Here is a 25,171-nt window from a genome sequence, read left to right on the forward strand (position 1 = left end):
GTCTCCCAGAGACCTGATCAGGAACCTAAGAATGAGATCCGGTTGTCTAGTCTATTTTTAATTTGCGAAGGGGGAAGGAGGGCCCAAAGCCAATGGGCAACTTGCCCAATGTTGGGATCGGCTGACTTCACGGATCAATAATTTGCATAGTGAATATTAAATGCCGTGGTTCTTGGGGGGAGGGGCTATCCTGCAGGCGGACGCAACCAGCAACGGTTCTCCCGAGCCTCCTCCCCACTCCCCATTATCTCGGCTCATCTTTTCCCTCTTGGTCCTCGGACTGAATGTCCAGAACCGAAGCAACTAGCGCTCGACAGCAACTCCTGAAATCTACGTGACCTGCACCTTTAAACTCACTCGGTCCCAAACCGGACCCCGGAGGCACCACCCACATCCGTCTAACATCACTTCCTTCGGGGTTAGGGAAAAAAAAAAAATCTGGAAACGCGAGGGGTTGGGCTGAACTTCCCTTGGAGAACCGCGCGGACCTTCTGCTAGGACTCGGGCCCTGCTTCGGCTCAGCCCAGTGGCTCGGCGCACCTACCAACATGGAGCCGCGGCCTCGTCTTGGGGCCACCTGTTTGCTGGGCTTCAGTTTCCTGCTCCTCGTCACCTCTTCTGATCGACCTAATGGGCTTGGAAAGGGTCAGACCGCGTTCTTATCGCAATCTTTACTCATCCTGGGCCATATCCCAGTATAACCCTCTTCTTATCTAACAAGATCCCCTTCCCATTCTGTCCCTTTGGCCACCCTAGATTTCTTTTTATCCTCTCCAACTGCTCCTGGAGTTTGAGTAAGATTTCATCGGGTAGAAAGTAGCGAGTATGGGGAATGTTGGGATGGGGAAGTTGTACTTGAGGCCTCCCTAAATTCTTGGGTTGGAGTAAGGAATGGCCCTTATATTAGGAAAAACATGTTTAAGTGCAGCATACTGCTGGCACTTGGTAGATCCTCGGGCATAGTCACTTTCCCTCCTGGGAGAAATAGGGCCTTTGGGGACCTGCGTATTTAGACCTTTCTCTGGGTCTGAAGATTCCCCTCCTCACTTTTTCCTTGAAGAGCTAGTTTATTGCCTTCTTACCCTAGGGAGAACAGCTCCTGCACCCCAGGGAGGGATCACTGGTGCATAAGATAAGGCCAGATGAAGGGTCAAAGTTCTGATGGGTTTAGAGGGTCACCAACAGTTATCTTTGGTGTGGTTCAGTCAGTGTGTCTGAAGAAACTGATTTTTTTTTTGAAGAGTGAAGGGATAGTGGTTATGAATGGAGAATACGAAGTGTGACCCCCCCCCCATCCCATTACCTGTATCTTCATTGGAACTCAGGCTTTATGCTTTTCTAAGTGGGTGAGTGGTAGCATGCATTCCCCTCCCCTTCCATTTTTTGTACTGACTTTACTGTATGGAACGACTCTGCTGCAGTCCTGTTGTTTTTAATTGTATTTTATCCTCTCCGTTTGCACATTTACTGATGGGTGATGAGATTGGGTAGACAATCAGTGTGCCTGAATGCATTCATTTTTTCATTCAGTAAATAATTTTTGATTACCTACCATATTCTACGTACTGTCCTAGGCACTAGGGATGTAGCAGTGGGCAGGACGGACAAGGTTCCTGCTCTCATGGAGATTATATGCAATTCAGAGAGACAGAGAGTGGAGACATGAACAAATTAATAAGCAAGCCAATTTCAGCTAGGGATGAGTGCGGGGAAGAAAATGAAACTGATGGAGTAGAAAGGCTGAGGAAGGATGAGGGAGTGGCATTACTTGAACTAGGACGATCAGGGGAGGCTTCTCTGAGAAGGTGATATGTGGGTTTCCATCTTAGTGATGAAACTGCACAGTGAATTCTGGACCAGAATGTTTTAAATGCTGACAATCCCATTTTAAAACCGTGTAAAATTATAAGTACTGAGGGAGACAGAGAAATAAGAATGTTAGGAGTGTGGGTTTAGATTTGAGTTCTAATTTATTCTGCCACTAACCAGCTGAGAGACCAAGCATAAATTGCTAAACTCCTCAAAGCTCAGTTACTCATCTGCAAAATGGGCATAATAACTACCTCACTCAACAAATAATATACCCTGTTCCAGTTAATGTGTTACATTTAGGCAATATCTTGGAGTCACATATTCAGTGTCTATTCCTTGTGAGACATTAAGCTCTGTGTGGTTGTTCCATTTACCACTGCTGTGAAGTAAACTGCCCCAAACTTTAGCAGTGTAAAGAAATCATTTTATTATGCTCACAGTTCTGTGGGCCAGGACATCAAACAAGGCACAGTGAGAAGGTGTGTCTCTTCATTCAAAGCCTGGGGCCTCAGCTGAGCTGGTTACTTCTCCATGTGGTCCTTGTTCATGGGCTAGTTGTGGGCTTCCTCACCCTGTGATGGCTGAATTCTAAGAGTGAGTGCCCCAAGAGAACAGGTGGAAATGCATTGCATTTTAATCATCTAGTGGTACAAGTCACTAGCATCACTTCCACTGTACTCTGTGGCATGTTTAAGGTAAGGGACATTAACCATCTCCCACAACTTCCCCATGGGAGGAATGTTGTCACACTGTAAAAAAGAGCATGTAAAATTGGCAAGTTGTTGCAACCACCTTTGGAAAGTATAGTCTGCCTCAGTAAGCTAGGACCATTTCTGTCTTATTATTCATATGCAGGAATATTTGTTGAAAGAAGAAAAGAATGGTACACATGATCATTGAGATCCCTGCTTTTTTTCAGCTTATACTCTGAAGACTGTCAAGACAAGTAAGCAGGCAATTACATGGCACTGTGCTAGGTACTGTGAGGAGGGAAATAGCAGGTAACTGTAGGAGCACATAGAAAGGCAACTGGAGACTTAAATGAAAAGACAAAAGGTATTTAATATTGTGTCCCAAATTTAGAAAGTATTTATTTAATGTTTATTATTATGTCCTCCCAAGGAAGAATACTTAATTGTTCCTGAAAGGAATTGCTTTTTCAGACTTTTTTTTTTTTTTTGTATTTCCTGGGTTTGGATTCTTGGGAAATAGATTACAACCCACCCACCTCACCTCCCAAAAAAGTGCTGCCAGAAGCAGTGATGAGTAAGATTTCTCCCCAGATGTTTAAGTAGCCCTTCTTTCTAGAAGATGGCCTGGTGGTTTGCAGAGAAGAGGGACTGAATAACTCTACTGTTTTCATTAAGAAGAGGAAGGTGTGGTGTGAGCATGGGATAGAAATCACGAGGCCTGGGTTTTAATCCTGGTCAGAATATACAGCCAGCTCTTGTCTTCCCTTGGTACCATTTATTAAGTGAGAGAATTGGACTAGAAATGACTCCTAAGAGTCCTTCCAGCTCTAACATTCTAGAGTTCTAAATTAATTTTGTTGTTCTCTGTGTGCTAAAAATTTGGAATATATCACCTGTGGGATGAAGTGTAATGATGAACCTTTACTGTACATTTGCTATGTTTCAGGAACTGTTCTGTGCCTTTTTCACATATTGACTGGTTAAATCCTCATAGAACCCTCTAAGATGGATAATGTTTTTTATCATCATCCCTATTTCACAGATGAAGAACCTAAAATGGGGCATGGGATTCACACAGCTCGTGAGTGGACAAGCTGAGATACAAATCCCAGGGCTTCTTCTCTCAACCAACATACACTCCTTTGAAGAAACTCCTTTGAAGACTATAAAGGAGAAGTGAGAAATTATCAGTGGGGGTGGTCATGTGCTTTCCTGCCTGAAACAGAAATTGATGACTCTGTCAAGTCTCCAGAATGAATTTTTGGCACTGACACATAGGGAATATTTACCTTCCATCCTATGTCTTGTTCACATTTACAACAACCCTATGGGGTGGATATTTTTGTTAGTCGTTTTGCATCCGTGAAAACAGCAGGTGGCTGAACTAGGTCTGTTTGATGCAGATAGACTTTATTTAGCCACTGTGTTATTTTACCTCTCAGGTACAGCGACTTGTTTCAGACTTGGCTGCCAGTTCTGACACTTAACCTTTTGTTTTGTCAGCTGAGAGGGAGTGGATAATACTGTTCTGAAGTCCTTAGCTTACACTCGTGAAAACAATTTTAGCAAGAAAGGCTTGGGAATTCTGATGTAAATGCTGTGTTTGGAAATGGTCACTTTCCTTTCTTTCCCCGTCTTTTAATTAATGTTTTAGGGAAGGAACTGCTGACGTGGGAGCTTTTAGCTCACTTTGCAGATAGCTGGTGTAAATTAAGTGGCTGTGCATGTGACACTTTAGGAAATTGGACTGTCTTCAGATGTTCCACACTGGCTTGGATGTGAGTGTGGGTGGTACTGGGGAGTAAGTAGTAACAAGATAAACACTGTACGCATTTAAGTTATTTTTGAAGGGAAACAAAAGGATCAAGGTTTTCCAGATCTGAAGTCTGTGTTTTCGTTCTGCTTTGGTGAAGCCACATTCATTTATACATTTTTATCTTTGCTAGAGAGGCAGTGAAGTGCAGTGGATACTTAAACTAGAGGCTCTACGACACTTCCTAGGTTCTAATCCTAGCTCTGCTGTTTACTGGCACTGTCTGCTTCCATATCTGTAAAATGAGGACAATTTGAGTTTCTACCTCTTAAGTTTATTGTGAGGATTAAATAAGTTAATACATGTAAAAGAATGAGAAACAGTGCCTGGCATAGAATAAATGCTGTATGAGTGTTAGTCATTATTAATGTTGTTAACATTATTGTAATTATCACATGAATTAAGCAATCAAAAAATGACAATGGTGATTATTACTATTATGAAAAATTCCAATGCACTATTTAATATGAATTTCCAAAGAAATTTTGTACATGTAGTGAATCATTTCAGATTATACCTCTAGACTTACTCTAAGGGATAATGCAGGAGGGTAGCTAGGGAAATGTTGGGGCACTGGAAAAGCATTTTAATTAGGAATCAGAAGACTGAATTCTGGTTGTGGCTTCCTTTGTGGTTTTGAGTAGCCTCTTCCCTTTTCCAGACATTTGTAATATGAGAGAATTGGACTAACCTCCAACTTGGTACTATCCAACAAAGTACCACCGCACATATCACTCTTAAATTTTAAGTTAATTAAATTTAAATAAAGTAAAAAATTTGGCTCCTCTTGTTGCATTAGCCACATTTCAAGTACTCAAGAGCTAGTGGTAGGCTACCATGTTGAACAGTGCAGGTACAGAGCTTTTCCATCATTGGAGAAAGTTCAATTTGACAGCCCTGCCCTAGGGTCTCTCTTAGCAATAACATGGTATGACTGTAAGCTCTGACAACTAGTTTCTGAATAGCCCAGCTTTATGGACAATTTTTATTTTACCTGATATTAATCTAGCTTCCCTGACTTTCTTTTGGCTGACATTTGCCTGGGATATATTTTTCAGTCATTTTACTTTTGACTTTTACAAGTCATTCTCTTTTGGGTGCTCTTGTAAACATCATAGAGGTGGGTTTTTTTTTTTTAACCAAAATACGATAATTTCTATCTTTTAACTTTAACTGGCAAGTTTAGTTCACTTATGGTTGTGGTGATTATTGACAAATATTGAGTATTTGCTGGTTATCATTTTGTTTTATCTCTTTTATTAGTTTGGAAGTTGACCCTCTAGTTCTTTTCTTTTAGTGGTTACTTTTGAAATTTTGCTTGCATATTTATCAAAATCTACCAATGAAATCTTAACCCCCACCATGGTTAGTGAGCCTTAGAACATTTTAACTTCAGTCATTTCCTTTTTTCGTATAAGCAGTTGTTGGCCAGTGCTTTAGTTTTTCTCTTTTTTTTAACTCTACAAATTGAGCACTAAAATTTGTATACAGATAATATTTAGATTTATCTACATGTTTACCAGTTTACTTGCTCACTATTCCTTATTTCTTTTCTTGTTACTCATTTCCATCAGCTTTCAATAGCCTGTACTTTCCTCCATATTGGATAAACTTCCTTCCTTGATTCACAGCTCCCTCTAGCAACTGCCCCCGTACAGCAAAATTCTTGGAAAGAGTTGTTGATACTTGCTCTCTAATTCTTCCCCCAGGCTGTCTTGATCTTGTTCTAATCATATTTTCCTTCTCACTTCTCTATTGAAACTTGTCTTGTCAAGGTCAGCATTATTCTCCACTTGCTAAATCCAGTGGTCATTTCTGATTTAATAGGAACTCATCCTTCTTGAAACACCTTGGAAACAACTTGGATTCTAGGATTCCATGCACTGCTGGTTTTCTGCTGATCTCACTGGCAGTTCCTTCTCACATCCTTGACTGATTCTTCTTTATCTCCCCTAACCTGGGGGTACTCCAGGGCTCTTGGACTCCCCTTCCGTCTATACTCACTCCCTTGCTGATCTCACTCTGTCTTAGGCTTTAAATAACATCCGCATGTTAATAACTGTCCCCTGAATTCCAGGCTCAGATATTCAGTTGTTTATTCAGCATCTCTACATGGATGTCTAGTGATCATCTCAAAATGAACATATCCAAATCCAAACTCTTAATGTTCCTTTCCAGAACTCTCTTCACTTACTCTCTTCCCCATCTCTGTTAATGACAACTCCATTCTTCCAGGCCAGAAACTTTAGTGTCATCCTTAACTTCTCTTGCCCTCCATCCAGAGCAAAATCCGTTTGACTTCACCTTCAAAATATGTCCAGAATCTGATAGCGTCTTCTTCCTCTACCACCACAGCTGGTCCAGACCACTATTATCTCATGCCTGGATTATTGCAATAACCATTTTCCTAGTCTCTTTTGCTTTCCCCGCCTCTATTAGTTTGCTAGGGCTGCAGTAACAAAGCTTACTGAGTGGCTTAGAAATTTAGTGTCTTACAGTTCTGAAGACTAGAAGTCTGAAATCAAGGTATTGGCAGTACGGGTTCCTTCTGAAGGCTAAGGGAAGGATCTGTGTCAGACCTCTCTCCTTATAGATGGCTGTGTTCTTTCTCACTGTGCATATGTCCACATTTCCTTCTTTTATGTGGACACCAGTCGTAACGGGTTAGGTCCCACGCTGATGGACTCATTTTAACTTGACTACCTCTGTAAAGACCTTATTTCCATATAAGGTCACAGATGAGGTACTGGGGTTAGGACTCCAACATATCTTTTTTTGAGGGACACAGTTCAACATAAAACATAGTCTGTTCAGCACAGAAACCAGAGCAATCCTGTTAAAACAAATCACATCATGTTTCTACTTTGTTCAAAACCCTGTAAGAGCCTAGTAAAAGCCAGAGTCTTATGGGGGCCTATCAAGCCCTGCATTGTCTGTGCCCTCCCTTGCTTCTTTGTCTTTTCCTCCTTCTGCATTGAAGGACAGCATTGTTTAGTGCTTAAAAGCAAGGATTCTGCACCTTGAGTGCATAGTTTCAACTTCCAGCTCTGATAATCACTAGCTGTGCGACCTTGGGGAAGTTACTTAAACTTTGTGCCTCAGTTTCCTCACCTGTAAAATGGAATTAGTAAGTACCTACCTCTAGGGTTGTTACAAGGATCAATATTGGTAAAGTATTTAGTATAGTATCTGGCATATTATATTAACAGCAAATACTTGTAGCAATTCTCCAGTCCCAGACACTGTTCTAAGCTCTTTCATTGTTGTTGTTGTTGTTGTTATATTCATTCATTTGTTTTATTCTTTAGATTCCACATATAAGTGAAAACATACAGTATTTGCCTTTCTTTGCCTGACTTACCTCACTAAGCATAATACCCTCCAATGTTGTTGCAAATGGCAAAATTTATTTTTTATGGCTGAGTAATATTTCATTGTATACATATGCCATATCTTCTTTAAATTTTTTTTTAAATTTTAGGTTTATTTATTTCTTTTAATCGCAGTACTAGGGATTGAACCTAGGACCTTATGCATGCTAGGCACATGCTCTACCACTGAGCTATACCTTCCCCCCCATACCATATCTTCCTTATAGGGGGATAACCAACAAGGGCTTACTTATTCATTCATCTGTTGGTGGACACTTAGGTTGCTTGTGTATCTTGGCTATTATAAATAATGCTGCTGTAAACATTAGAGTGCGTATATCTTTTCAAACTAGTGTTTTTATTTTCTTCAGATATATACCCAGGAGTGGAATTGCTTTAGTAGTTTTTAATTTTTTGAGGAACCTCCATACAGTTTTCCATAGCGGCTGCACCAATTTACATTCTCACCAACAGTGTACAGGGTTCCCTTTTCTCCATGTCCTCACCAATATCTATTATTTGTTGTCTTTTTGGTGATAGCCATTCTGAAAGGTGTGAGGTGATATCTCATTGTGGTTTTGACTTATATGTCCCTGATGATTAGTGATACTGAGTATTTTTTCATGTGCCTGTTAGGTATCACCATGTCTTTAGAAAAATGTATGTTCAGATTGTCTGCCCATTTTTTGTTGGGTTATTTAGTTTTTTGATATTGAGCTGTAGGAGCTGATTATATAGTTTGTATGTTAACTCTTTATTGGCCATATCATTTACAAATATTTTTTCCCATTAGTAGGTTGTCTTTTCATTTTGTTGATGGTTTCCTTTGCTGTACAAAACCATTTAAGTTTAATTAGGTCCCAATTGTTTATGTTTGTTTTTGTTTCTTTTGCCTTAAGAGACAGATCCAAAAAAAAATTGCTACAATTTATGTCAAGGAGTGTTCTGCCTATGTTCTTTTTTAGCAGTTTTGTGGTTTCAGGTCTTCTATTTAGGTCTTTAATCCATTTTGAGTTTATTTTTTGTATATGTATGAGAAAGTGTTCTAATTTCATTCTTTTACATGAAGCTGTTCAGTTTTCCCAGCATTGCTTATTGAGGAAACTGCCTTTTCTCCATTCTATATTCTTGCCTCCTGCATCTTAGATTAACTGACCATAAGTGTGTGGGCCCTCTATTCTGTTCAGTTGATCTGTGTGTCTGTTTTTGTGCCAGTACCATACTGTTTTGATGACTGTATGCTTTGTAGTGTAGTCAGAAGCCAGGGGACGTGATACCTCCAGCTTTGTTCTTTTTTTCTCAAGATGGCTTTGGCAATTTGGGGTCTTTTGTGTGTTCTAAGGTCTTTAATGTATTAATTTACTTAATCTTCACAGCAGCCCAGCAAGGTAGGTGCTATTGTTATCCCCGCTTACAACTGAGGAGACTGAGGTTAAGTCAACTTGCCCAAAGTCACACAGCTAGTAAGCTACAGAACTAGAAGTCAAAGCCAGTGTGTCTAGGTCCAGAGTCTATGCTCTTTACCACTACATGATACAGATCAATAAATATTTATTTATTGGAATAATGAGTAGTGAATACCTAATGGTGGAAAAATGCCTCAGTTTATCTAAAAATGTCTATTTTGCTCTTGTTCCTGAAAGATAGTTTTGCTAGGCACATAATTCTGGGTTTCGAGATGTTTTCTTTCCGCATGTTGAAGATAACATTCTGCTGTCTTCTGATTTCTAGTTTGTTCCTATAAGTCTAATTATTGATCTTTTGATGGAAATACGTTATTTCTCTTTGAAATGCTTTTAAGATCTTAATATTTTTGTTGTTCTGCAGTTTCACTACAATTTAAGTGTGTGTGTGTTTTTGTCATTTGCTACAATTGTTGTACATTGTGTTTCTTAATAGCTGCATATTCATTTTTTATCTCAGTTCTTGAAAATGCTGTCATTATCTCTTTTTTCCTTAAAAAATGAAAATGTATTTTAAGTAGGTATAATACATTAACATGGTTTAATACTTTAAACGTATATTTTTCCTCCCACTCTTGTTTTTCAGTCACCCAGTGCCCTACCCCACTGATGTTATCTCTTCAAATATGTCCTTTTCCTTCAACTTTTCATTCTGAGATTCCAATTTTATATATACCAGTTTTTCTTATCTACCCGCTATCTCTTGGCCTCTCCTTCACAATTTCTGTCCCCTTGTCTCTCTGTGCTGCCTTCTGGATTACTTCTGATCGGTATTTTCACCTGTCTCTAATTTGCTGTTTTAACCTATCGATTGAATTTTTTTTAATTAGTAGAGTTTATTTTTGAGCAGTTTAAGGTCTGTAGAAAAATTGAGCAGAAAATGCAGAGTCCTCACCTCTTCACCTTCTCCCACCCGTTTCCCCTATTATGAACATCTTGCATTAATGTATTACATTTGTTACCATTGATAAGCCAGTACTGATACATTATTATTAACTAAAGTCCATGGTTTCTGTTAAGGTTCACTCTATGCTGTACATTCTATGGATTTTTTTTTCATTTTATGGATTTTGACAAAATGTATAGTGACATATACATTAGTTTGCTAGGGTTGCCTTAACATATACCACAGACTCAGCTAAACAACAAAGATACTTTCTCTCACAATTCTGGAGGCTAGAAGTCCAAGAGCAAGTAGTTGGCAGCATTGGTTTCTTCTTATAGTTGGCTCTCTTCTTTCTGTATCTTTGCGTGTTCTTTCCTCTATATGTGTCTGTGTCCTAATCTCTTTCAATATGACACCAATCATATTGAATTAGGGCCCACCCTATTGACCTCATTTTAACTCAGTTATCTCGTTATAGACCCTGTCTCCAAATAGAGTCACATTCTGAGGTACTGGGATTGAGACTTCAACCCATGGATTTGGTAAGGGAGACACATTCAGCCCATGACAACATATATCCGCCAGTACAGAATCATACAGAGTAGTTTCACTGGCATAAAAATTCTGTGTTCCACCTGTTTATCCCTCCCACCCCGATGTACCCCAGGTAACCATTGATCATTTTACAATCTCCGTAGTTTTGCCTTTTCCAGAACATCATATGGTTGGAATCCTGCATTATGTAGCCTTTTCAGATTGGCATCTTTCATTTAGCAATATGCATTTGAGGTTCCTCCATATTTTTGTGGTGTAATAGCCCTTTGTATCACTGAATATTCATTGATTTTGTATTTCAACAGTTATATTTTAAGAAATTTCTACATGGTGCCTTTACAGATTTGTTCTCTATTTTGTGCATTGTTGCATGCCCATTTTTGTGATGGATGTCATGTGTTATTTCTTTAAATGTTTTTACATAGTTATTTTTGCATCATGTGGCTGATAATTCTAATATCTGAGGTCCTTAGGGGTCTAAATCTATTTGATGCTTCTGCTGACTCTTACTTGTGGTGACTTCTTATGTGTCTGGTGATCGGTGATTGTGAGCTCATAATGGTTTTTCATATCAGCTGTCCTGGAGACCTAAACGCAGGAATGTTTTCCTCTAGACAGGTTTGGCATTTGATTCATCTGGAAACCAAGGGTTACTAACTACTGACCTGGAATCACTTTAGTTTCTTTTGACAGCTGGGTTAAATGATTCTCAGGTTCATCTCCTCCATTTTGCTGCATTGTAATGAACATTTGCTTTTAGGTCAGCCTTGCTTTTGCCTGTTGCTCACGATTCCTCACCTGGTTTTAGCTTGCTTTGTGTTTGTGTCTATTATTTTGAGCCCAGTGAGTTCATTTTGAAAGTCCGTTTTATGTAGGATTTCATTGTTTTGTAGGTGGATATCCCTGCAGACTATCTTGTCAGGCATCCCTCCAAAGGAGGATTCAGTTGCCTGAGTTTAGGTTTTGACAGGTAGAATGATGGTGATCACATTAGGCACCTGTCAGTCCTCCTGGGCATCCTCCCAATTTCACTCTCACTTAATCACACACTCTTCCAGTTTGGACTTTGGGCCTTAGGCAAATGACATATTTTCTCTTGGCCAGTACTCCATGTGGTTGGGAGTGAAAAGTGATGATGGTTAATTTGGATACTGCCTCTGTGTGTAATCCGGGTGAGCTGTTTATTTCCCTGTGGTAATGCTGATGGAAATTTGAGCTTATTTCTGGGAAAGGCCTAGAAGATAGTATAGTAACTGAAAAGTCATAAAATTGAAGTTTAAATTCCAACTTAGCCACTTACCAGCTATGTGACATGGTATAGGTTATGTAACTTTTCTGAGCTTCAGAAGTCTCAGTTATAAAGAATAATAAAAGCTACTATTTACTGATCATTTATAATATGCTAAGCAGTGTGCTCAGTTTAATATATATATATATCTTATTTAATATTCAGTAACAATTGCATGAGATATAGCTAGTATTATACCTATTTTAATGGAAGTTTAGAGAGGTTAAATAAGAGGGTTGTTGTTAAGGCCAAATTTAAATGAGATAATACATGTAGTGTGCCAGACACATATAAAGTGGTCAGTAAATAACAACATTATTATGATCACTAACATTTTCAAGATATAAAATTAAGTCACGCATGTGATATGGCCTAAATAAGATTCACTTGCTCAATACATACTTTATGGAGCACTTATGGCCACATGCAGTGCTAAATGCTAGGAAAACAGCAGGGAGTAAGACAGATAGGGTCCCAGTGCTTAGGGAAGTCCCTTTAGAGTGAGGGAGACAGAGACACATAAACATTTACAATTCAGCCTGGGAAGTGCTGTGATGGGGTAAGAATAGGGTGCTCTGGGAGTCAGGGAAGATTTACCAGAAGAAATGCCCTCTCAATTCATTCCTGAAAAATGAATTGGAGGCAAGGGTGGAAGAAAAAACAGTGATTATTATGAAAGCTGGAGGGGAGAAATTGCATACTGCAATTAAGAAATGAAAGTTTCGTGTGCAGGATTTTAGGAAAAGTCTGGAAAGTGAGCCTGGAGAGACAGCCAGGTGCTGTGTTCTGAAAGTCTTGGGAAACTCTGCTCTAAGAGTTTGACCTTTCTTTTATGGGTGTTGAAAAGCCTCTGAAAGGTTTTTTACCCAGCAGAGATGTGATTTTAAAAGATCACTCTGGCTAAAGTGTGGGGAACAATAACAAGAATAGCTTTAAATGTATTATCTAAAAATGTGTTATCTTAAAATCCTTACACTACCACTTGGAGGTATTGGTATTATCTTGATTTTATAGATGAAGAAATTGGGACTTGGAGAATTTACTTCATTCACAGAATTCACACATTTAATAGGAAGTGGAGTTACAACCCCTGTCTTTCTGACTCTAAAACTATATTGCTGTATTGTCTCCCAACTAGTAATGATTTGTTATGACCTGCTTTTTATGATTACTCTGTGGAAAATTCTCATTCATTCTTACAGTATTATTTGCATACTCCGTGTTAGTTTGCAAAGCAGTTCATAGCCATTATTTAGTTTAATTTCCTTAAAAACTGTGAATTAGGTGATGTTATCTCTATTTTACAGGTATGAAAACAGGCTTGAGGTATGGGACTGTCCGTGCTCCCATACACCTAGAAAGCAGTAGAGTTGGGACTTGAACACTATGCTCTTGACAAAGGAAAGCCTTTTTTTCTGGGTATCTTGTGAACATGCCACTCTTCTTTCTTGGGTCTTTACCCTTTCTTCATGTGTGAATGTTTATAAGGCTCTTTCCTTCCAGGTTTTGGAGATCACATTCATTGGAGGACACTAGAAGATGGAAAGAAAGAAGCAGCTGCCAGGTACAAGATACGGTTTTGGGTTACTTATGATGGTAAAACACTTTCCAGCTATCAACTTAGCATTAATTTCAGGTGAAGGGTTATGCCAAGGCAGAGCAAGAATTGAGTAGTTGCCTGATAACAACAACAACAATAATACCAGCTAACACTTATTAAGTGCTTACTATGCACCAGACATTGAATTATGTGAATTAATTCATTTAATTCTCACAACTCTTTTGAGGTGGGTACTGTTGCACCTTCATTTTACAAGTGAGAAAATTAAGGCACAGAGCAGTTAAATAATTTGCCCAAGATTACATAGCTGGTTTAGTGGTGGAGCCAAGATCTAGACCCAGGCACTCTGGCTTCAGAGCCTACACTCAACCAATACACCATATTGCGTAATAGCCTCAAGTCGAATAGTCTTAAGTTCCAAGTGGGTTTAGTCTATGCATGGAAAACTGACACAAAGGAGGAGGAAAAGGCAGCGCAGGGGAGGAAAGGCTGAACATTGATCTAAGTGCTTTACATTCATTAATTTATTTAATCCTCACAACCTGTGATATTGGTTCAGCCCATGAAATAAGAACCATTGTTATTTTACAGGAGAGGAAGTTGACATACACAAGGGTTAAATAACTTGACAATAGTTTACACAGATAGTAAGTGGCAGAGCCAAGACTTGAATATTCTCTACTATACTGTACTAGAGAGATACAAAGACCCAATATATGTGCACTTACACATACTTGCACAGAAACACTCACACTCTGCACTTACCAAACTATAGTACTTGCTTTTGCTGGAACAGATCCTACAGCTTCATGGCTCTGAGTCTCACACCTTCTGCAGGAGTAGAGTTGCCAGATTTAGCAAATGAAAATAAAGGATGCCCAGTTAAATTTGAATTTCAAGTAAACAATAAGTAATTTAAAATATGCTACAAGCAATATGAGACATACTTCTTTTAAAAACATTTTTGTTGATATCTGAAATTCAAATTTAACTAGGCATCCTGTATTTTATCTAGCAACCTTACCCAGAAGAAAAATTCCTATTAGTTTTTCTAAATCAACTAAATCAACTAACTATGCCTAGATAAAGCCTTCAGCAATTTTCATGGGCACTTTGTGTTTCTCTTCTGTACTTGTACAACTCAACCTACCTCCGTCCTTAAAGAGTGTGTATTTTGCTTGTATGTGCTTGACCTTTCCCATTCAGACCCTTGATCTATGAGGGAATTGTTCTACGTTCATCTCTGAATCTCTCCAATCATGAAGATGTTGAATGATTGAAATGGTTATTGAATAGCTACTGAGAGTCACTGACTATAAGGAATGAAGAGGAACTAGCATTTGTGAATTGTCTTCTGTATGCTAAATATAGTGATGATTGTTTTGCAGTATTTAATACTCTTTAATGCCCCGTTGTAAATGGATGGACATAGTGTTTGGCCGTCAGGATATCACATTCTTCTGAGAACTGTTAACATTTGACATGAATAACTGATACCATTCTAAGCTCCATCTCCTTTAAAGAGAGCAGGACCTGGCTCTAGTTGGCTCGGAACTCCTATTTCCATAGCAACGAGAGGCCCTGTAAGAGTCAAGGGAGGCAGGAAGTGCAGCTTGCATTTCCGGTTTGCGTCGGAGACGTCCGTAACCCGGAAGTTGACGCGGCGCGGTTGCACATGGCTGCGCCCTGGGAGGATGCCGCTCGTGGTGTTTTGCGGGCTGCCGTACAGCGGCAAGAGTCGGCGCGCGGAGGAGCTCCGTGGGGCCCTGGCGGCCGAGGGCCGAGTGGTGCACGTGGTGGACGACGCGGCGGTGCTGGGCGCGGAGGACGCGACAGTGTACGGCGATTCGGTCCGTGAGAAGGCCTTGCGTGGGGCCCTGCGAGCTGCCGTGGAGCGGCGCCTGAGTCGCCACGACGTGGTCATCCTCGACTCACTTAACTACATCAAGGGCTTCCGCTACGAACTATACTGCCTGGCGCGGGCGGCGCGCACCCCGCTCTGCCTGGTCTACTGCGTACGGCCAGGGGGTCTGAGCGAGGAACCGCGGGTGGCGGGCTCGGAGGAGAATCGGAACCGGAACGTCAGTGTGAGTTGGAGGCCGCGCGCTGAGGAGGGAGGGAGACCTCTGGAGGCAGGCACCGGTGCCTTCAGGGAACCGCGGCTAGTGGACTCCATAGGAAATGGGAGAACTCAGGCAGACGTACCTAAAGAACTGGTGCAGGAAGAAACTAGGGCGCCAGATTTTCCAGCTCTCATGACTCCGGAATTCGAGAAATCTGCAAAGCCTGTGTCGGGTGACTTTTACACTCCCGAACTTCTGGAGGCCCTAGCGCTGCGCTTCGAAGCTCCCGACTCTCGGAACCGCTGGGACCGACCCTTGTTCACCTTGGTGGGCTTAGAGGAGCCATTGCCCTTGGCAGAGATCAGGGCTGCCCTGTTTGAGAACCGGGCTCCTCCACCCCATCAATCTACACAGTCCCAGCCACTTGCCTCCGGCAATTTTCTGCACCAGTTGGACCAGATCACCAGCCAGGTGTTGGCAGGACTGATGGAAGCGCAGAAGAGCGCGGTACCCGGAGACTTGCTTAAGCTTCCTGGCACCACAGAGCACTTGCGGTTTACTCGGCCCTTGACCATGGCAGAACTGAGTCGCCTTCGTCGTCAGTTTATTTCCTACACCAAAATGCATCCCAACAATGAGAACCTGCCTCAACTGGCCAACATGTTTTTGCAGTATCTAAGCCAGAGCCTGCACTAACCAGATAGGTGGGGGAAAGCCATGCTCTTTGTGAAACCATCACACTCTGCTTCTCTGGGAAGAATAATCAGAGGGTCTGCAGAATATTTTGATGTGTGGCACTAGAGCTGTTGTGACTGCTTCACGCATACTTTGCTGAATGCCTCTGAGCCAGGCATTGAGTTTACAGCATAATGAAACTAGAGAGAACAGAGAAGTAGCTTGGAAGATCTTGGTAAATTTCTCCAGAGGATAGAGCTTTTTGAGTACTGTGCCTACTTTTTTTTGCTAGTCTCTATCCTGGGGCCTGGGGTCATAGACAGATCCACTGGTTTCTATCCTTGGGAATCTTTGGTTCTAGTGGAAATGAAAGACAAAAATCACTAGATTATTTCATCTAATAAAATCTTTTAGAAGAAGACAGTCTGCTGGCATCTCTTTCACTTATTGTAACTTTATGTTCTTTATGTAATTTACTTACTGTAACATTCTAGATACACATAAATCCTTGTTATGCATTCATCAAAAGTACTTTGATAATGCTCAGTGAGAGTCTAGATGTTTTAGTTTTAACCTAGAGTGACTATATTATACTATGACAGCTTACATAATTAATTGTGCTTCATTCTGTTTTTCAAGACAAATAGCACTTTAAGCTTATCTTTTTCTTTTTTTCATTAATTTCATTAAACAAATGGTAGGTACCCACCTTACCAGTGCTTGTATTTTCCCAAGATAAATTAGATACAGTCTTTGCCCTTGAGAAATTAGTAGTTTTGATAAGTAAATAGGTGATTAGAGGATGAAAAGTGCTGGTGGTTAGAATGCTTTGAGGAGTAGGACTAACTAGCTGTTGAGAGAAGGTGGTTTGGGGAAGCCTTCACAGAGGAGTTTACATTTGAATTGTCACTCTAGAACAGGGGTCAGTAAAGGCCAAATAGCAAATCTTAGGCTTCGTGGGCCATGCAGTCTCTCTTGCAGCTGATCAGCTGTGCTGTGGTAGCACAGAAGCTGCCATAGACTAAGTATACAAATGAGTGAATGTGTTTTAATAAAACTAGGTACACTGACTGAATTACATGTAATTTTAACATATCACAAGGTACTATTCTTTAGATTTGTTTTCAACCATTTAAAAATGTAAAAAAAAAAAAAACCCCAAACCCCCACATTTATGTATCACAGCCCTGTAGAAGCAGGCAGTACACTGGATTAGGCCTGCACACTAGTTTGCTGACCTCTGCTCCAGAAGGATAAATAGGAGATAGGAGGAAGCAATACATTCTAAATAGTGCTGTAAGTGCATGACCCTGTTAAAAGGATGGATTGCCTTGGTTAGTGATGTATTTCATGCTCATCAGTCTATCTGATTTCTGACATACAAGAATGGATTTCTGCATAAAATGGAGATTTGGAATAGGCAACTTCTGAGGCCTTTTCCATTCTTCATTATCTAATTCCAAGTTAGTTGGTTATCAGATTAGTATTATCATTATTATTATTATTATTATTATTATTATTATTATTATTATTATTATTATCATCATCTGATTTTGGAGTCAGACTTACGTGTTAGCTACTAAGTGGTAGAACCTATATTTTATGTGGCCAAATATTTAATCTCTTGAGAGTCAGTTTTCTCATTTTTATTATGAAACCATTAATGGCATCTACCTTCGGATTGTTGTGAGGATTTAAATCAGATTTTGTGTGTAAAGCACGTAGAAAAATATAAAAATGTTTAACACATTTTGGCTATTGTTATGGTTATCTAGATCCCACTTCTTAACCTAAGCTTGCCCTGCTCATCTGGTTTAAAAGCTTTTACAAGTATTAGAGGCACAAATCCATCCCAGATTTGTAGTAGGCCTATGATGAGATAGCTGAATAATTTAACACTTATTTAATTAATTTACGTATATTTAGAACAGTGCCTGGTACATAGTAAATGCTATATAAGATTTTGCTACTAATAATATGCTAGGTGTAGGAGATATAGAGACAGCTAAGAGTTCCTTCCTTAGGAACCTCTAAGTTTGGTGAAGAGAGATGGGTAAGTAATAGATACAGTTCAGTGTGATAAACGCTGTGATAGCATTATACAGTGCATGGTGATATGGGGGTTGGGTGATGGAGAAAGCCAATGGCTGCTTACATCAGACCCTTCTACAAGTTGGCATTTGAGCCTTGAGAGCTTAAGAGCTTCAGCTGGCCAAGACTGATTCAGGTGGACTATGTTGCTTATTGTTTTATAAAAGAAAAAGCGTTTTCCTCCCTGATTATAAAAATTACACTTAATTGTACCAAAATTGGAAAATACAGGAAAAGGTATAGTAAAATCCACAGTCCCATTCTCCAGAGATAACTTCAATTATGTTTTCATACATTTCTTTTTAAGCTCTTTTCTCTGTACATATTTGTATAATTAAAATTAAACTGTAGATAATAATCTTATACTCTAGCTTTTAACTTAACATTGTAATGAAAAACTATATTAACATTTCAATGATTATATAACCATAACATTTGGAAATGCTGTAATTTGTTTTCTTCTACAATCTTTTCTCCCTAGCTTTAAAGTCCAAATTTGCAGTATTTACTAGAATATCAGGACTTAGCAATAATTTTGTTATTATAGTCTACTATTATTGAATATTTAGGTTGTCTTAAAAGTTTTCCAATTGAAATTATACTACATGTATGCCTTTGTACAGTAGTCTTTGTCTTCTTGAGTTGGTCATTTTATTAGAATGCATTTCAAGAAGTGGAATTACTAGATTATAATGTCTTTGTTTTGTCTTTAAGTGGATTACCCCTGATGGTGATTATCCATAAGTCCTGGTGTGGAGCTTGCAAAGGTAGGTGCAGATGATCAAACCTCAGATGTGTTCTCAAATATTAACATTTAAACAATATTAGCACTGACTTTGGCTCAGCACTGCTTATTGCTTTAAGGAATACCAAAGAAATATATGATATAAATTCCCTGCCCTCAAATTTGCAATTATATTTGGGGGTTGGAGGGTGAGGCAATTAAAATACAGTTATGTAGAATGTGGAATTAAGTGCTACAATAGTTGTATGGTCAGTTGTATATACAGTGAGAGACATGAGGCGTGGTAGGAAAGTCTTCCTGGAGGAGGTGGGAGCCAAATTATCTTACTTTGTAGCATGTATTCTCTCTGCTATACCACCCTGCCACTTAACAGTCAGATGTTTTTCTTTTATTTGGTATACAGTACTTAATAAAATCTGTTGGAAGAGGAGTATAAAATTAGTGTAAATCATTAGTGAAATAATATGTATACATTAGTGGTAGAATATTGTTATTCTGTTGTCTTTATTACATTTATTTTTAAATAGATGTTGAAATATGTAAAAAAGCAAACAGTAATAATTTTTTCATTCATATGCTATTATCCATATTTTATAAATGAGATACCAACTTCAGAGAAATGAAGTCAGTCACTCAAAGATACATAGCTATGCAGGTAAAGTGGCAGAAGCAGGAACAGAATTCAGGTGTCCTGATTTCTGGGTCTTAATGTTAAAAAAAAAAAAGATTAGTTATAAGAATCAACTCAGCAAATTAGGGTTTGGATATGACAATGATGTTTTCTTCTGTTCCCAAATCTTTTTCTCCCCTCAGCTTTAAAGCCCAAATTTGCAGAATCTACAGAAATTTCTGAACTGTCCCATAATTTTGTTATGGTAAATCTTGAGGTAAGGCTTCCAGAGTTTCTCCTTTCTGCTATAATTTTAAGTCTGTACTGTTTTAGAATTAGCATCATTGATGGTGTAAAATCTTACTCAGCAGAGCTGGCCACTGGTAGGTATGTGTCTTTCTCTTGAACTCTAATACTAAGGCTTGTATCAGATACAGTAGAACGTCATCCAGCCCCCATTTGTGGGAGGGAGGAAGTAGAGGAAGAGATTAGATAAGATGACTAAACTTTAAGGTTCCTTCATTTTTAGTTTGTGATTATGACGTTTTTACATTTTCACATAGGTGAACTAAAGGTGTAGTTGTATATGCAGGCCACAACTCCATGCAAAATGTGATTCAGTTGAAACTGTACTCTGTGTGAGGCTTATATGTACAGCCTCCTTGTTTCTTCATTAGATATCCTTTATGTACTTCATACAGAGGTCTTGGAATCCCAAGTCAGAATATCAGGTCTTAGAGTTAGAGGGGAGTTTTAGGCCATTGGTACTATCCCTATTTTACAGATTGAGCATCTTAGGCTTAAAGGAGTTAGGTGATTTAGTCAGGATCATAGAGCCTAATAAGTGATAAGAATAGGTACTGCGACCTAGCTGTGCTGCCTTTTAGGCTGTGCTCTTCTAATGTGGGATGCTTGGAAGCTCTGTGATGATACTTCTAGCCCTAAGTTTGTGTAAAATGATGTTTGCTTAAGCACAGGGCTGGAAATCTTCTAAATATATTAACGGTTAACATTGAGGTACCTAAGGGATTGCTCATATAGCTTGTGGATAGTCTGAATGCTGACACACCTCACTGAAGGCAAAGACCTCATTTAACTTCTGAAATGGGAATCACACCATAAGTGACAAAATTACTATTGATTCTTATGTACCTGAACTCCTCACCACTTTCTATGGTAAGTTAGAATCACTACTCAAAGGAAACAGAAATGTGTCCTGTGAGCATTCTCCAACTTGAGAGATTTTTTTTTAAATGAACACTAATTGTGTGGTCATATCTCTTAGGAGGACTGTAACGTCACAATTGTAGCTAAAATGTCAGTCTCATCAATCCATACCTTCAAGAAGAATCGTGCAAATCAGTGATGGAGGCATTGGAAATCAGCAATGAACAAAACAGACAAAATTCTCGGCCCTCATTAAATTACATATGAAGAATTGAATATGGGGAGACAGACAAATAAGTAAAATAAAACATGTCAGATGGTGGTAAATGCTATGGCTAAAAATGAAGGCTGGAAGGGACAGTTTGCAATTTTAAAGAGATGGTTGGAGAAGAAGGTGACATTTGAACAAAGATTTGAAGCAGAAAAGGGAGTGAGCCATGTGGAAAATGGGGGAAGTGTGTCCAGGCAGAGGGTAAGAACAACAAAAGCCCAAGTAGGGAGCATGCCTGGCTGGTTTAATGACAGCAACAGCAAGCAAGTTAGTGGTTGAAAAAGACTGAGCAAGGGGTGGGACATGACGTTAGAGAAGTGCCCAGGGGCAGACCATGTAGGGCCTCTTAGGTCACTGCAAGGACTTGAGTGAGATTTTACCCTAAGTGAGAGGGGAACCGCTGAAAGGTTTTGAGGAGAGAGGGAACGTGATCTGAACTTAAGGTTTATACTTAATAGGATGAAGAGGAGCCCAAAGATGAAGATTTCAGCCCTGATGGGGGTTATATTCCACGAATCCTTTTCCTGGGTAAGGTGAAAGGTCTTAATCCAGGGATCTGTGATATGCAGGGAGAGAGAAATGAATCCAGGCACTGACTCCCCCTAGTGAAATGATACTGGGATGGCTAAAAACAAAAACAAGCAAAAACCAGTTTCAAGAAAGGATGGGGAGTTGTGAAGGTCAGAACTTCTGAACATCTGAACATTCTGAAGGAAAACTTTTCCCATTAATTAACTGCTTTTGTGAGCAACGGGACAATATTCATCCTTTCTCCATTCGGCAGTCATTTATGCATCAGCTTTCTGTCACAGACTGTGCTAGGCACTACAGGGATTGAGATAAGCCACAGTTCCCACCCTTGACTCTATGGTAAGGCTGAGGCAATGGAATGCTATAAGCAGACAAATGTCTTCACAGAAAAAAATTTATAAAAGATATTTAGTGACCACTCATCTTTGCTCAGCATTCTGCTAGATTCTATAGGGGCTATAAATCAAAAGATAGGATCCCAGTATCATCAAGCAGAAAAGGAACATGCCAGGAAGAGGGAACAGCATATACCAAGGCAAGGCGGGGTGTTGGGGGTAAGGGTTGGGTTGTGGTCAGGGAACTGCAAGGAATGACAGCAACATAAAACACAAGGGGTAGGGTGGTGAGATAATGGGCTGCAAAGATGGGCAGGTCTCGTTTTCCAGAAGGCCTATTGTACCACAGTGTTTGAAGCACCTCCCTGTTGTAATTATTGCAACCTCTGTGCTGTTTTGTCTATTACAGATCCCAGTGGCAAAGTACGTCCTGAAATCATCAATGAGAATGGAAACCCCAGCTACAAGTATTTCTACATCAGTGCTGAGCAAGGTATGGCTATGCTGAGAGAGGAGGGAGGGTTGCTGCTAGATTTAACTAGGATGAACCACATGCAAGGACTGTGATGGGAAACTTAATTCAGCATGTTAGCTGAGCATCTCCTGCATGACTAGGTTTTGCCTAGATCCTGGGTAGAATATAGGAAAAAGGTGAGACTGAGCCTCTTTCCTGGCTACTTACAATCCAGTTGGGAGCTAACTGACCCAGAGGAAACTGAAGAACTGAGGCTCACAGAGATAGTCACTTGCCCATTGTCTCACAGTTAATAAGTCACAGAGCCAGGATTTTGGCCCAGAACTTAGTTTTTTCCCACTGCACTAAAGCTATTCTTATAAGACTTCAAAGGAAGGGGAATGCTAACTGTTAGCTGATCAAGTCTAAAATATTTCATAGATAGTAAACTTTAACTGGACCTAGAAGAAGAATAATTTGTCTCTATGGACAGATATGTGGAGGACATTTCAAGCTATGGAAGCAAGGGGTGTGTGTGTCGGGGGAGGGTAGCCCAACATGGAGAGTCCACAAGGCTGGATTGAGTCCTAAAGAACGAGACCTAGCCAGCAGAACACTCGAAAAATGTGTTCCACCCAGAGGGAACAGTGCCAGTACGAACATGTGAAGGAAGGTTGAAATCTTAAGTCAGTCATGCTTTTTTGTTCTGTAGTCCTTGAGCACAGTCATTCTAGAGGCAGAGGTTGAATTCATGCCACATACTGTCAGTTTTCCTTCTGATGTTCTCCCTGCCATCTATAAAAGAGGGTTGTTCACTAAGTTGCCATGTGTCTGTCCCCCATCGCCTTGCTACCAGGTTGTTGAGCATTTCATGTTTTGAGTCTTTATTTCTCTGAATAGGGAAAGGAGAGTCCTCTTCTTTCCATGGGTAAGGAGAATGTCATCATCTTACCCAAATGCAGATCACTGGAGGTTGGTATTCAAGGGAAATTTTCCACATGGAGAAGGCAGCTGAACTTTAGGTCCCCAACTCTTGACCCTTGAAATTCACCTTTGTTTTAGAATTTCATAAAGTTACCACTGCCATTTTGAACTGGCATCATCCTTTAACACTTTAGTCTAAATGTGGACACAGGACCCTTCCTGAATTCCCCATGGCTCAGGCAACATGAAACTGGGACATTCAAACTTGGCTTTACTAAAGGTTTAGGTAAAATAAAATGAATATAACACACTATACTACCTGCCTCTTATAGGCTTGCTTTCTGAGATCTAGGCTCTGGCTCAGTCTGACTCCTGGGTTGCTGTTGATGGGGAGCCTGTACCAAAACAGCTGCCCTCCCTGATGTCTAAATCCACAAAAGAGACGCCCCAAGACACACAGGAAGTTTCATCTCCCGTCTACCCAGGGCCTGCCTTCCAGGTTCTCTTTTGCCTGAGAACTTACTTCTTCCATATATAGTTGGTACTGCACATGACCACCTCCTTCAGTGAAGACCATCCTCCCTCCAAGCACGTGCACACACTCACATATCAGTGTGACCTGTAACCTCCACGGGTAGTGGAATAAATGCAACATCCATTTGGGGATGATAGGAAGATGTTTTCTATTCCCTTAGTGTCAGGTGAACATCCACAATCTGTGACAGGGGTTCAGCTCTAATCTTGGAGGGTAAGCCAAAGTAACTAACACTTTTGTAGGACTTCATAGTTTATAAAGCATGTGTATTATTCATTCTCGCATTCAATTTTTATAATCTGTGTGAATAAATCTATACCTTATTTATAGATTAGGAAACAAATTCAAGAGACCTTCCAGGGCTAAAATCCAGAACTAGATCTTAAATCCAGATCCTGTGCTCTTCTCATATTTCTCCTAAAATATGAAAATCCGTATTGGTTGTCAGATGTCAACTGTTTAAGACCTGCTTCATGCTTTTCCCCTCAACCTTTATTTCACAGTTGTTCAGGGGATGAAGGAAGCTCAGGAAAGGCTGACGGGTGATGCCTTCAGAGAGAAACATCTTGAAGACGAGTTGTAACATGAGTGTATCCCTTCTTTCATCAAAGTGATTATTCTCGAGGGAAAGCAGTACTGAAGGGAATATTGAGGAATCACTCAGAACAATTTAAACGGATCAGGAAACCTTGCTCCTGCCCACATGGGAAGGGGCCCTCTCACTGTGGAAGAGTTCTGCTGCCAGAAGCTGGTCTCCATGCCTGTGGATCCTGTCCCTTCTCACCTAAACGTCTCTTTGTCATTGAAGGTAAAGAATGACACCTTGTGACACAAAACTTGAGCCATTTGGAGGTGTACTCCTCACACTGCAGTATTTGAATCTTTCCATTTCCTCCTGCTTTACTCACCTTGGTGGTGAAAAGAAACCAGGAGCATCTTTTCTATAATGTTAAAATTGCACAAATAGCTTATCATTAAAAGACAATAAATGCTAAATGTAAATTAGTCATTTTGCCCCACCAAGGAGACCAGCCTATTTCTTCTCTTTTTCTCCTGGGAATAATCCTGGGTTTCTTCGTGAATCCCTGCAACTTCCTTCCTCTTCTCTGGCTTGCCTTCCCTGTTGGCACGCATGCGTGTGCAGCAATGGCTGGAAGCATGCTTTCCCCTGTTACTGTTGGAGAAACTCAAACTTTCAAGCCCTAGGTGGAGCCATTTTTGTCAAGTCGTCAACTGTATTTTTGTACTGGAATTAACAAAAAAGAAAAGAAAAGAAAAGAAAAAAATATTAATTGTTCCACTAAACTTTAATAAAACTTTAAAAGGAAA

At 40.0% G+C, this 25,171-nt stretch overlaps 2 protein-coding genes across 2 annotated transcripts; both read left to right on the forward strand.

Annotated features, from left to right (window-relative positions):
* The first annotated feature begins 421 nt into the window (after positions 1–421).
* TXNDC12 (thioredoxin domain containing 12) lies at positions 422–25,171 on the forward strand. The gene is made up of 7 exons (XM_010984749.3): positions 422–645; positions 13,384–13,444; positions 18,985–19,037; positions 19,829–19,902; positions 21,522–21,591; positions 22,339–22,422; positions 24,346–25,171. Exons 1-7 carry the CDS (start codon positions 549–551, stop codon positions 24,423–24,425), a joined length of 519 nt encoding a protein of 172 aa, XP_010983051.1. The 5' UTR covers positions 422–548; the 3' UTR covers positions 24,426–25,171.
* On the forward strand, positions 592–16,602 carry KTI12 (KTI12 chromatin associated homolog). The gene is made up of 3 exons (XM_064493589.1): positions 592–645; positions 13,384–13,444; positions 14,830–16,602. The coding sequence occupies exon 3, from the start codon at positions 15,136–15,138 to the stop codon at positions 16,198–16,200; it is 1,065 nt and encodes a 354-aa protein (XP_064349659.1). The 5' UTR covers positions 592–645; positions 13,384–13,444; positions 14,830–15,135; the 3' UTR covers positions 16,201–16,602.

The sequence above is a fragment of the Camelus dromedarius genome, chromosome 14, assembly GCF_036321535.1.
Source record: "Camelus dromedarius isolate mCamDro1 chromosome 14, mCamDro1.pat, whole genome shotgun sequence".
Classification (NCBI taxonomy): domain Eukaryota; kingdom Metazoa; phylum Chordata; class Mammalia; order Artiodactyla; family Camelidae; genus Camelus; species Camelus dromedarius.

Bases quoted from the DNA above. Each gene is read 5' to 3' on its own strand.
- TXNDC12 (XM_010984749.3), top strand. From the start codon at position 549: ATGGAGCCGCGGCCTCGTCTTGGGGCCACCTGTTTGCTGGGCTTCAGT. The intron at 21,592-22,338 runs GTAAGGTGAAAG...TGTCTATTACAG, and splicing joins TCCACGAATCCTTTTCCTGG to ATCCCAGTGGCAAAGTACGT. The intron at 22,423-24,345 runs GTATGGCTATGC...TTTATTTCACAG, and splicing joins CTACATCAGTGCTGAGCAAG to TTGTTCAGGGGATGAAGGAA.
- KTI12 (XM_064493589.1), top strand. From the start codon at position 15,136: ATGCCGCTCGTGGTGTTTTGCGGGCTGCCGTACAGCGGCAAGAGTCGG.